Raw genomic sequence first — 13,067 nt, 5'->3', positions numbered from 1 at the left:
GCAAATGAAATAATGTCAGTGAAATGCTTGCTTTCGAAAATATAACATGGATGTATTTATTCATATGTTTATTTATATCCATTCCTAAAATGAAAGTAAGATTACCAAAACAGCCCTAATTTTCTATTGCTATGGCTAAGAAACAGAGGGAAAACAAATATGCAATATGCAAGTTTAATATAACCTATTAGGTTATATTAAAGAGTCCTATTAGGTTTTGATCTTTCTAGTAATCAGGGAAAAATAAGAAATGTAGTAAGTTTCATGGTGATGATTATCATAAAAGAGAAAAGTTCCAGTTTACAATGTGTTTTACTTGGCACTTAAATTCCGAAACAAGCGTCTTCCATGGGCTTCTCACGGCAACAAAGCCAATGAGGACTTTTCCGTTAATGCCATTCTACAGCAAATTTCTAACGCTGTTTCTTGGAATTTTTTTGTTTGTTGTTTTGTTTTTGATAAAAGCTAAAAATATCGCATGGAAGCATAAATAAATGAAGTGACTTTGAAGAGAGATAAAACTATTCTGGTTGAAGTTTTTGACCAACCTTGACTTAGAAAGAGAACTTAGGCACATGCACAGATTTTATTGTGAAAAGTGTTACTTTATTGTTTCTACCTCAATCAGTGCGTGATCATAAGAGATTTTTGTTTATCCTTTAATGAATAAAGTCACTGTGAGGAAAAGAGACTTTTAAGACACATTAAAGTCAGTCCTTGAGGATATTTTAATATTTAAACATGATTATACTAACATTTTCAATCTTGGGATTTACCCCAAAGCCTATATACCTCAAATCTATTTTTTTTAGAGCACACCAAAAAAAGATCTTGTTGAGTACATAAAATTGCATACCAGAACTATATCCATATGGACAAGAACACATCTAGTAGAAAAAGGATAAACCAAAGTAATCATTGTGACTCTGTTTTCCTCCATCTGACAATCAATGATCTTTTAAAGAAATTCTGTCTTTATATGTATATTTGCTTTTTAAAAAAAAACATTGTAGATAAATACAGCTTTCACTTCAGGTTTTATATATTCAGATAACTATAAATGTGACTTGGTCTATTTTTCTGTTCCTTGAAAGAATTGCAGAGCTCCCATAATAAAAAGTTCATTTGTAAAGCATAGTTAAGATATCTGCAAGAGAAGATGTTTTTAGTGTCCACAGTGGTGGAATTATATTGTCTCTCTATAGATTATTTGCTATTTGTATGGATTATTTTTACAGAGCACTTTCCATGTGCTCTCTCTCATTTAATCTCCCACAACAATCCTTTGAATGCTGGGTCTGCCAGTCATCAGTATGACTCTCAGAAAATTCTTAATGTGGTAATTTTCTAATCTGTAATATCAAGTCCTCCGAAATACAACTCACTCAGTGTTACTGGAGGATTAAATAAGATAATGCATGTGAAATATTTAACAGTGCCTGGCACAATAGTAATCACTCAATACATTAGATTTTATTAATATTGTTGTCATGTTCACAAATACTACAAGTCCAGAAAATTATGTGTGTGATCTAGGGGTCTTGGGGATATACATGATTTGGAAAAGTATGGCTGCTCTCCTTTGCTTAGATTGGGAATTTGCCTAAACCAGATTCCTTCAACCACATAAGATTCTGTTGTGGATTCTAGGATTAAATACACTTATTTTGGTAGCAACCTTTCGTGTCAACAGTGTGTGCGGAAGACTGTAGAGCAGCCCTTTTTCTGTTTAAGTTTTCTATTCAATGAGTATTTATTGATCAGCTACTTTTGCAGTAGGCACTGTGCTGGGAGATATGAATGCAGGGGGAAACAAGGTAGTTTTGGATAGTATCCTCCAGTTATGATTAAAAAGAAAAAGTGTATCCTTAATTAATATCAATATTTTCATGTGCAGAAACACAAAATGTGAATTAGATCTACTGAATTATACAGAATTTGAGCAACTATATCTGGAATTGTGAGGCTCATATTTTTAATGACTCTCTTCTCTCTGCCGAAAGATTCTTTTTATTTGTCTATCGTCATCTATCTATCATCTCTCTCTCTCTCCCTCTCATCTATTATCATCATTTATCTTCTATTATCTATGTATCATCTATCTATCTATCCACACAAAGACACAGACACACATTATCAAATAATAGATACGAACAATTGATTAATAGTTGCTTTCATTTCTTGTAGAGGTCGCTGCTATTAATAATGCAAAAGAAGCTTGTCTGAAAGACGAAAGTGGTAAGATTTTATATGTGTGTGTGTATATATATATATATATATATATATATTTTTTTTTTCCTTTATATCATTCTATAGCATTTTTCCCTTCTGACTAACTTAACTTTTGAACTTCTCTGGCTTAAGGTAGAAAAATCAGAATGGCTAGATTTTGCAGACTACACTGAGTGATATTTTAAGCCAATCCATCATTTTTCAGTCATTATCTTAACACAGTAAATGCTGGATTTTGGTATAAGATGACTGTAAATTAGAGGGCACAGTGATATTTTTGGAGTTATTTTAACAATAGACTTCATTTATTTATATGGCTTTGTTTCTAATAACTAGGGAGAACATGATATCAAGTTGATTCTAGATTTTTTTAAGTCTGAGTTTTGCTAGTAGTTAATAACATGAACTGACATTTACTGAGAGCTGCTTATAGAGAAGGCATTGTGCTGTTTTGAATGCATTTTCTTGTTTAATTCTCATAATAATTCTATAAAGTGGTAGAATATATTTTTTCCCATTTTACAGATGGGGGCAATGAACTAAAATTAAGTCCCTTGCCCCATGCCACACATTTAGATCTGGGGTTTTGACTCAGCCCATCTGAATCAAGAGTTCATACACTTACTCAGTTATCTATTCTTCTTCTAAGATAGAGTCATAGAGCAAGAAAGCACAAAGCTAAGACCTGGAGACACAATGGATGTGTGGCTGAGAGGCAGGGAGTACATGGGCTTCTGAGCACTGCATACTGGACTTTAACCATAGTTATTTTAATTATTAGTTGTATGTATATGGGTACTTTCATTTTCTGAGCAACACTTTTTTCATCTGTCAACCAGGAATAATTACACCTAACTTGGTTATTGAAGGGATAAGGTCACATATGTTAAATGTCTAGCAGAGGATATCTCATTTAGTTTTTGGCCCTTTCTCCCTACACATATGCAAAGAAAGTTAACTAGAAGCATTGGCTCTATTTTTGTTGTTCTCTCCTCCATTTCCAATATCAAGGGGCCTTTGGACTTTAGCTAACACCTTACCTGACCAGAGGCAAGGAGTTCTGAGCATATCACCTCTTGAGGTGTCTTTCCACACCAAGTGCTAATAATTCTGGAGTTCTGACTCTATGATAATAAAGCACGTAAAAGAGAAATTTCCACAAGAAAGGACTTGGCCTTATGGTTCACTGAGTAGCCAGTGTGACCTACCATCACTGTTGTTAATTATTTCTTGACATCATATATTTCTTGCAAAACTTCAAAGGATATTAAGTGTAATTCCCCTCTAGGATCACGGCCACAATGAGAGACATTCAGGAAAGACAGGTGAGTGAGCTATTACCTTCTAAAGTTTCAGAGAATTTGGATTAACTACTTTCTTCCAGTTTATATAATGCTCTCTAGTAAAATCTCCCACTCACCCTACCGTAAACACCACCACATTTTCATGGATTGTACCCTTTGTAGGAATCATATTGAATGCACATGTAATGGCCCAGATGTTTCTAAATCAGCAATTCAACTTTATATTTATGCTTGACCCTTTGATGTCTGGAGTATTTATTGCACTTGGAAATGCAGAATTAGAGTGGCTAAGAATGCGGTCTGTAAAATCTTTGCTGGCATTGAAATCTGTTTTCTGGTACTAAAGAAATGTGTGACATCAAGCAAATTACTTCTCTATCTTCAGTTTATTTGTAAAATGGGGATGAATAATAATTTCATAAGTTATTATAAAAATTATATAAGATTAAAGCTTTGCACAAAGCTATCAGAATAAACATTTGGCATTTGGTTAGTGGTTAATAAATATTAGCTATTATTATTATTTAGAGACAGGATAGGGGTGAAAAAATGCTAAAAACTATCACAAATATGTTTTTGGATGTACTCGTTAAAAACGCAATCTTACTTTTTAATATTTTAGAGTGTTCCAAGTGAATTTAGCAGAGGTTGTTTGTTGACTTGAAAGCTGGATTCTGAGTTGTCTTGATGGTGATGATGACGATGGTGGTAGACATTTACTGTTGGGTTTTGGCGGTATGGAGGTGTCATTTCAATCTAGATCACAAGAAATAAATAATTGTGACCCTCCCCATTAATATTTTTTATCCTTAAAAATAGCAAGAGAAACTAACCAAATGACTTTTCTTAGATATGCTGCAGCTGCAGTTCACCAACACTTCTGCCTACTACACTTACCTCCTTCTCCTACTCAAGAGCATGATCTACTTTGCCATCATCGCCTTCTGCCTGTTTAGGAGAACAGCAGTCTGTGGCAACGGAAAGAGTTCATAACAGATGGTGGAACAAAGCGGTCAACTTTTCTCCATTTATTGTCCCTGAGGTGTCTGCTGTGGATCTAGCTAGAATTTCTTTCTGGGTTTAGGTTATTTCAGTTCACATGTGCATTTTTTTTATTATGTCATTATTGCACAACAGTTTTTCAAACTGCTGAGCAACCAGAAAATTTCAATCTGTAACAGTAACAAATTCTGCCATTTCTCAGGGGTAGGGCCAAGGAGTAGCCTTTAGCACCATTCTCTTCATAATCTCTATTAGCTCCTCCAGCCAAGTAATCATGACTTCTGAGCACAGACAGCATGCAGCTTCTAGTCATGGTCCTTGGTACTCTTTAACCAGATAGCTGCCTTGAAGCTTTCCATTTTACACACCCTGAAGCCGCCATCTTTGCTACTTGAATTCTGTACTTTTTTTTTACATAATAGGAACAATAAATTTAAAAAATCAAAAGTCTACTCTGTCTATGTATTTTAATTTGATAAATCTAATTGAAAGTCCAAGGTAAGAAAAGGCATGACAACTAAGCTATCAAATTCAGGGGCGTTTGTAATAACGGTCAATTCTACATTTCTATTTCTTTCCCTGAGACAGTGGTCATGATGTTTTCTTTGGGTCAGTGGCTCCAAGAGGAATCAGAACCAAATGATAGTGCCCAGGTTTCTTCTTTTTCAAAGGTCACCAGAGTTAGACTCATTTGGTTTGAGACATTCCGATGGTGACATTATAACATCTATCATGATTTGCACCGTGTGTGCTCAGATCTCTATTAGTGTCTCAGAAGCATCAAAGCTTACTGATCCTCATGATAACCCCATGTGGACTGCACTGACACTGGAGAGGCAGTTTGGTGGAGGGGTTAAACACTTTGACTCTAAACCCTAAGTGCCTGAATTTGGATCTAGTATTGGTATCTGTGTGACCTCAGGCAAGCTATGAGAACACTCTGTGCCGCAATCTTCTCATTTGTAAATAAAGTTACAGTGCTCAGTCTCCTGGAATTGTGTGGATTAGATGAGTTAATAACATTTGGCACATTTAAATCCTCAATAGCATTAGCAGCTGTTAGTAGCTCTTTAGAAATAGGAGATACTCCCCATCCCCACACACATACAACCCCTGACAATCATCTCTAATCTTATTTCCCTGCAGAGAGTTTAGATATAAACTATAGATATATATCTTAGGGTTCTTTGTATATATATATATATCGATAGATATATAGATATATAGATATATCTCTATATATCTATATATCTATATATATACAAACATCTCTGATCTATAAATGGGAAAACTGAGGCAAAGAGGGGGTAAAGAATATACCCATATTTAGGCAGCTAATAACAAACAGCTAGGTTTTGAACCCAAGCTGACAGGCTACTGGAGTTCTGCTCTTAACTTCTATATTAGTTGCTACTAGAGTAGAAACAGGTTACTTCTAGTTTCAGCTTAGACAGGCAAATTTCCTTCCTTAAACAGGCTGAGCTGGTAAAGAGAACTGCCTCTTTACATGTCCACCTTTCCTTTCCTTGCTCCTATGCTGTGCATTTAACCAGAGGATTATAGGCTAACTTGCAACATAATTTTTTGTGTTGAGAAGATTTTTATATGCTGACTGCCCACCTACCGATTGCTCTTCTGTAATTAAAGTCCATGACACATGGTTAGATGATATAAATACCAGAACAACAGGTTGTATCCACAGGTGTGCAGTAGAAAAATTAGGCAAAGATTTATACAATTCCACATAAAAGCACCCATGTCTCAACAGTCTTTATGAAACTAGAGTACTCCATAATCTTCTCAACCACAAAAAAGGAAAATTTCAATGCAACAATTCTCAAAATTTTCTCCATTATGAATTCTCTCTACTGTTTTGGAATTCTTTTACTCATAAACTTCATTTTTTAAAGGCTTTCTGTCAATCAAGCAGGCTGCAATTTAAGTAATACTTGATTTTTACATTTATATTAATCAAGGTCATATATAACTGCCAATTAGATATTCTGATGCGTGATAACCAGAGATACTATACAAACATGATGCAATTCAGCCAAAAAGCTAGAAACTCATTTCGTTATCCATGAAAAAACATCTGGGTAACAGCACGGTTTTTGTCATGTTCTTTTAGGCTATTTTTTGTTTGCTTTCATTTTGTTTGAGTAACAGCAAGAACCTACCAGTTAGTGAGCATCAGGAATTCTGACAGGCAGTTTGCATACTCTAATGCTCTCACTGTACCACAGTACAGGAATCATGCTCATTTCACTGATGGGAAGACTAGATCCCATAGAGACTAAGAACATGCCCAGGTTAAACACAGAGTGCCAGATTCCAGGTCTGTCTGACTTAAAATCTGCTGCTTTATCTGTTATACCAGTGACTCTCCTCTTGGAGTCTTTAAAAATCACTGAGGCCTAGACTTCATCACTGGCCAGGCGGAAGACAAAAACCTCCTTCAGTAGTTGTAATGCGCAGCCAGGGTGGAGGCCAGCAAGTGACTGAAATAGCTCCTGAGCTCTAGCACTGCTGTCTTGGTTCTCAGGCAGTGAGGAGCTATCACAGATCCCACTCCACAAGTGTGAAACGTGCTACAACCTGGAAAGTATTTGACCCATCAGTTTCCTAAGGAAATGGAAGGTATATACTAAGATTTATGTGCAAGGATGTTCATTCACTGTAGTGCTATTTATAGCAGCTCCAAATTAACGCAAATGTCCAATAAGAAACTAAAAATATAAACTAAAGAATGTCATATGACAGATTACTATGCATCTTCAAAAAATGTATTTAAAGAAATGAAAATCAATCAAGAAGTGTTGAAAAAATAATATGCATAGAATTCCACTAAAATTGTTACATAATACCTTCATGTGGTTCAAAAATCAAAACATTCTAAAAAATGCATTAAGAAGTCTTGCTTCAACCTGTCTCTACCTGCCCCACCTCTTACAAGTCACACTTTTATTTCTTATGCATCCTTCTAATTTTTAGTACGCAGATATGAATGCACTTATATAAATACACATGTCTATATGTGAATATATATATTCTAATTTCCTTCCTTAGTACACAAAAGAATTATATAATATACATTATTTTGCATTTCTCTTATACATCCTGTAGCTCTCATGTAGGAACACAAAGACGGCTGCATATTTCACTGGTGAATGCATAATATTTTATAAAATCAATTCTCTGTCATAGACTTGGGAATTTGTAAAATTGGCTTGTTTCCAATCTTGTGGACTGAACCAGTGGGATGCAGCCAATCCTCATAGGAAGCCAAGGCTCACCCAGAAGTTGGTTCTCAGAGCACAGACTGAGAAGAACGAAGTATCTGATTTGAAGAAAGCCGTAAAGTCAGACTATGAAAGCCTGAAGTGTTGATCGCAACCATAGAGCTTTACTTCTTCTTAGGATGGCACAGATTGAGTCTGTGAGCCTGGGAACCCATTCTGAACAGCCCTCTTCCACTTGACCCCAATCACACATCTATTTGATGTTAGTGTCCTCTATTAAGCCTTGCTCAGGTTGGCTCCAAAGTCTTTTTATCTCTTTAGAGGGACTTACATGATTCAGTATGTGACATGCAATTACACAGTTGAATTTAGGGCCTTGCTAAATTCCCTTGTGAAGGAAAAGGTACATCACTGTTGCCCACATCTATGAAACATCCATGCTACCAGGTTCACGGGCACAGGTTTTATGTCACCTTGTCTACACTGAGAAAATGAAACCAAAGGTACCATCCTGAGTAAATCAAATACCATGGAAAAGCACAGATATTTGGTGTAATGTTAGGGATTATCTAAGTGCTACTAGAAGTCTTGGCTGCTCTTCCCTTCAGAACAGTGTCATGATGGACTAAAGAAGCATCTGAACAGTCTGGGCATAAGATTTCCAACTTCACATAGTAGCTCATTGGAGTAAACTCTCTATATAAAATGCAGGGAACCCATCCCCACAGCCTAAGAGTATGAACAACCGCCTACATGCATATGTAGATGAATGTTTTCTTTCCATTAGCTATGGCCTTTTAAAAGTGAGCAAAGTTGGTTGTGGTTTAACTGTTCTTAATTTATCTTATAACACCCTACTCACCACATGCACAGTCCCAACCAGGAGGGGCTGGTTTGACTTTGAGCATTTTCCACGAATCAACCACATTCGACAGAGCACGTAAACAAAAGAAGCCTGAGAAAATAAAACACCATCAGCCACACCAGCATCCTCCTGCCACCCATGCTGTCTCCTCCACTGCCACCTTTGTTCACCCTCTACTGCCCAGTTTAGGGCAGCCCAGGTTGAGTTGGGAAGGAAGTTGCTAAGAAGTTTGAAGCCACAGGAGATGCTCCTTAGTGGTGCCCCCCAGCAGTGAAATTGACCACACGAAGCATTCAGTGATTTGCGTGTTTCCTCTTTCCACTTATATGCTTTCCCAATGCAGAAATAGTTCCAACACTCTAAGTAGAGGACCAAGTATTTGGCCTAAAGAGGTCAAATTTGGTATCTGACCAAATTTATGAGAATCAAGGAGTAGATCTAATTAAATTTAATCTTTCTTGTACCTGGTTCATCTTATTTTGTTTCCAAATGGGAACCTCTACTCAGTTTCCAAAAGAGCGTGTTTTACAGAAACAAGCTGATTGTAAAGAAACCAATTTTACAATTTTACAAATTCCCAATTTTAAATGAGACGTTTTAATTCTAATATATAAAAGTTTTTACCGCTAAAGGATTCATTAGAGAAAATAGAAACATGCAATCGCTTATATTTTCGCCATTTTGTTTTATGCCTATGCCTGTCGAAATACACAGACACATGTGTCAATGAGTATCATACTTGTTAGTATTATTAATGGGAAAAGTGGTCAAAAGACATGTCAGAGAAAGAAATATAAATAGACTTTAAATATGTGAAAAGAGGGTTATCTTCGCTTATAAAAGAAAAACAAATTAAAACCATGATGAGACTAGTTTTTACTTGTCAGGTTAGCAAAGTCCTGGCATTTGACAGCACACTCTTGGTATTCACCTTCATTGTTTTAGGTGTGCAAAATGGTGCTCTCTCTATCCCGGGCAAGTCAGAAATGCCTATCAAAATGACCAATACAGTGAAAATGACATAAAACACTATTATTTATTTCAGCATTTTTCTCACCCCTTTCTCCACAATAAGAAGCTCCTCCTAGTTAGACCCCAGCCTCCTAAGTGCATTTCTGTCATTTGGCCCACTCTTAGAACAAGTACAGATGGACCTGATTTGATCTGCACAAATGGCCAGTTCCCACACAAACAAGCACCATTATCTCTACACACAATTGAGTTTTATTGAATGAAAGAAATGAATGAAAGAAAACTAATAGATATTCTGCTTTCCTATGAAGCATTAAATGAATATTCATGTTTTTTTTTAAAAAAATAACTCACAATATAATTTAGTTCACTCCAATTCAAATTAGTTAAACAAAAAAGGAAAATGATGGCAATGATTTCACAGTGTAGGTCAGAATAAGAGTACTCAGGCTATTTCAGAAAGTACTTCTAAGAGAAAGATACAATTTCATGATAAAAATAATACAAAATATCTTGTGAACTTCTGTATGTATTCACAATCCTTCTTTGTCCCCCTTTTGTAATTCCAACACTTTAGGCCAAATACATAATGCAAGCAAGAAAATTAATCATTTTTATTTGTTAGATTTTATTACTTTTTAAAATTGTACAAAAAGCGCATGTGCGTGAATTAAAAAACACAAGGGAAATGCAGGATGTTAAAAAAGAAATACAAAAGAAATCTGAGACATGAAACAATTCCATTCTGTGAATCCAAATAAGATATTTTGCTTACTAAAAAAGTGTTATTCCAATATATTAAGAAGTCTTTTGATTAGGAATACAGCACGGGACTTTTCTGCAACTATTTATTAACAGATCAGACTCAGTCTCAGAGAATGTAGGATGGGTCATCACATCTTACCAGTCAGAGGCAGGCTACTAAATATGTGTGGATATGGTACAATGTCTGTGAGGTATTACAATAAATAAATTCTTTATTAACTGTTCAATTAATCAGTAGTAGATATTACCATTTCAACTTTCATAGGGGGACCCCATCTCCAGTCCTTTTATTCTCTCTGGTGATTTTCAATGAGGGTTTTTCACACTTAGGAAAAGAGAGAACACAAAAATATTTGAGATGTTGTGGTAAAAGGCAAAACGCTACACGGTGCCTAATGTTTTTATAACAGTCTATGTACTGAAGATGGGCTGTGTTATAGACACTTAAAGGACAATGGGTGTAGTCACACAAGAATTTACTTTAAAACATTTTAGAAGAGGATTGACTCTTCACATGCCTACACAGGTGCCGTTGTGGGAAGCAGGCACTGAGGAGTGTTGCGTGCTGCTGTCGCAGGCACACATCTCCATTTGTCAGGACTCTGGCTGCCATTGCTGGCCATGTGGCCCCAATTCTGGCTCCCTGACTATGCCGAATCTCTCTACTACTTTTCTTTTTAAAAAAAATTATTATTTTTTGTGATATAACTGATATATATTATATTAGTTTCAAGTATACAACATAAAGATTCGATATTTGTATATATTAAGAAATGATCACCACTACAAGTCTAGTTAATATCCATCACCATACAGTTACATAATTTTTTTGCTTGTGAGAGAACTTTTAAAATCTACTCTCTTTTCTATGTTTAAATAATTAAGCAGAGTTGCTGCTACCACAATTTACTTTATGTTTATCTGCTTGTATTTCTGAGGCTGAAATGTTTTCCTTTGATGATTTCAAAGGATTTAACAACATGCCCCACCTGGAGGCAGATCAAGGCTGCTGCTCGGGCTAGATCACATCTTTCACCCTGGAAGCTCCAAAGACTTGAGAGACATCTCAATGCAGGGCGAGAGTGAATACTGGAACAGAGGGGCAGGCTTGAGTCTTGGCTCTGCTACTTGCTAGCTGTGAGACCCTAAGTCTCACCTGCCTTAAGTGTAAATGGAGATAATAACAGTACCACATCTCATAGGACTGCTGCCTCACATCACACCTAAGTTAGGGTTTGTAATTAAACAATGTCTGATACAGAGACATTCTGGCTAAGTAAACAAAAATGAATGCACCCTTATTTAGAAATTTGAGACTCAGGTATTTTTCATGCTTCACAAATTTACATCCATACAGAAAATGTAAAGAAATTATACAGTAATAAAATGTGACTGGTAAATTCATGTAAACAAGACAGATCTGGCTACATACTCACACTCATATTCTTTGAATTTTACTTTAAATTGACTCAAAGAAATGCTCCATATTCCACTAGTCTGTTGTTACAGTTTCATTTTTAAAGACTTACTTTAACAAAAGTAGTACTCATAGTTCTAAAAGTGGTTTTTCACTGTCCTGCTTTTCTTCAGCTTCTTCAGAGCCTATATGGTAAGAAAAGGAAAGAGAAAAAGTATTGCATTCCATTAAAGTAACAAATGATTTCTTTAAAATTTATACACACATGCACATTTTAAATGAGAGATGCATGCATACATTTCATCTTCAAGAGATTCAGGCTAACAAAACTGTAATTGTAAAACAAAGTTTTTATTTATTGTAACAGGAAAACCTTTAAAATAGGATCTCTCATATGTACTAATCCGTCTAAAAGGATTTCACTTATGTGTTATTTTTATTTATTTTCACTTATTTTTTACTTAAATTTATTGAGTTGACATTGGTTAATAAAATCATGTAGGTTTCAAGTGTATCATTCAATAATACATCATATATATATTGCATTGTGTGTTCACCACCCAAAGTTAAATTTCCTTCTGTCACCATAGTTGCTGTCCCCTTTTACCCGTATCTACCTGCCCCCCTCCCACCTTTCCTCTACTAACCACTAAACTATGATCCGTGTCTATGAGTCTCTGTTTGTTTGTCATGTTCATCTATGTACTATTAAAAGTATTCATACAAACCAAGAATTATTATCCAGGCTATCCCTCCTCTACCCTTTGTTGACAAGCTTGCATGTATTTTTCAAGTGCAAATAACTTTGAGCTTTGGTACAAATAATTGAATCTACATAGTTTTTAAAACTGCTGTACCCAGCAAGTGAGAGAGAAGTAAAGGCTTCCTAATGCTAAGGGTGATGACAGATGGTCACTCTCGAGTGCTGTTGCCAGTGATCACTGTTATAACCACTCTGGGTCAGTGTTTGGTGAGCCTCAAGTTATTCATGCATTTGATGCTTTCAAATAATTGATATCAAATAATTTTAGGATTATTTCTTTAGGATATATCCTTGTTTTCCCTCTAAAAAGCAAAAAAACATCTAAATATCTGAGAGTGGAAGAAAAGTTAAAAATTATTACATTTCCATGAAATATCCTGCATCCACTTAAAATTGTTTATATAATTATAACAACATGGAAAATGAATATGCAATCAAGTAAAAACAAATATGTAATTTAAACAACTATAATACTATAAGATCATATTTGATGAAAACAAACAAAAAA

At 35.4% G+C, this 13,067-nt stretch overlaps 2 protein-coding genes across 6 annotated transcripts in view; one reads left to right on the top strand and one right to left on the bottom strand.

Moving 5' to 3' along the window:
• The window catches only part of LOC105303201 (T-cell receptor gamma chain C region C10.5), a 33,948-nt gene extending 28,253 nt beyond the window's left edge, over window positions 1-5,695 (top strand). The window contains exons 5-6 of the mRNA XM_023521283.1: window positions 2,188-2,238; window positions 4,387-5,695. Of these exons, the coding sequence (XP_023377051.1) occupies window positions 2,188-2,238; window positions 4,387-4,529 (194 nt within the window). The 3' untranslated portion in view covers window positions 4,530-5,695. The remainder of the gene's footprint in view (window positions 1-2,187; window positions 2,239-4,386) is intronic.
• The window catches only part of STARD3NL (STARD3 N-terminal like), a 56,585-nt gene continuing 47,595 nt past the window's right edge, over window positions 4,078-13,067 (bottom strand). For 4 of the 5 annotated variants that reach the window (XM_011376686.2, XM_011376685.2, XM_011376684.2 and 1 more), the window contains 2 exons: window positions 11,909-11,981; window positions 10,214-10,704 (listed from right to left, as the gene is read on the bottom strand). In XM_011376686.2, the coding sequence (XP_011374988.1) occupies window positions 11,926-11,981 (56 nt within the window). In that variant the 3' untranslated portion in view covers window positions 10,214-10,704; window positions 11,909-11,925. Of the gene's footprint in view, window positions 4,293-10,213; window positions 10,705-11,908; window positions 11,982-13,067 lie in introns of those variants that run through there. The other variant, XM_023521284.1, reaches the window with a different exon arrangement.

This window comes from Pteropus vampyrus, unplaced genomic scaffold (genome assembly GCF_000151845.1).
Source record: "Pteropus vampyrus isolate Shadow unplaced genomic scaffold, Pvam_2.0 Scaffold302, whole genome shotgun sequence".
NCBI classification, from domain to species: domain Eukaryota; kingdom Metazoa; phylum Chordata; class Mammalia; order Chiroptera; family Pteropodidae; genus Pteropus; species Pteropus vampyrus.
Note: the sequence above shows the minus strand (reverse complement) of the source record. Positions and strands in the feature narration are given on the sequence as shown.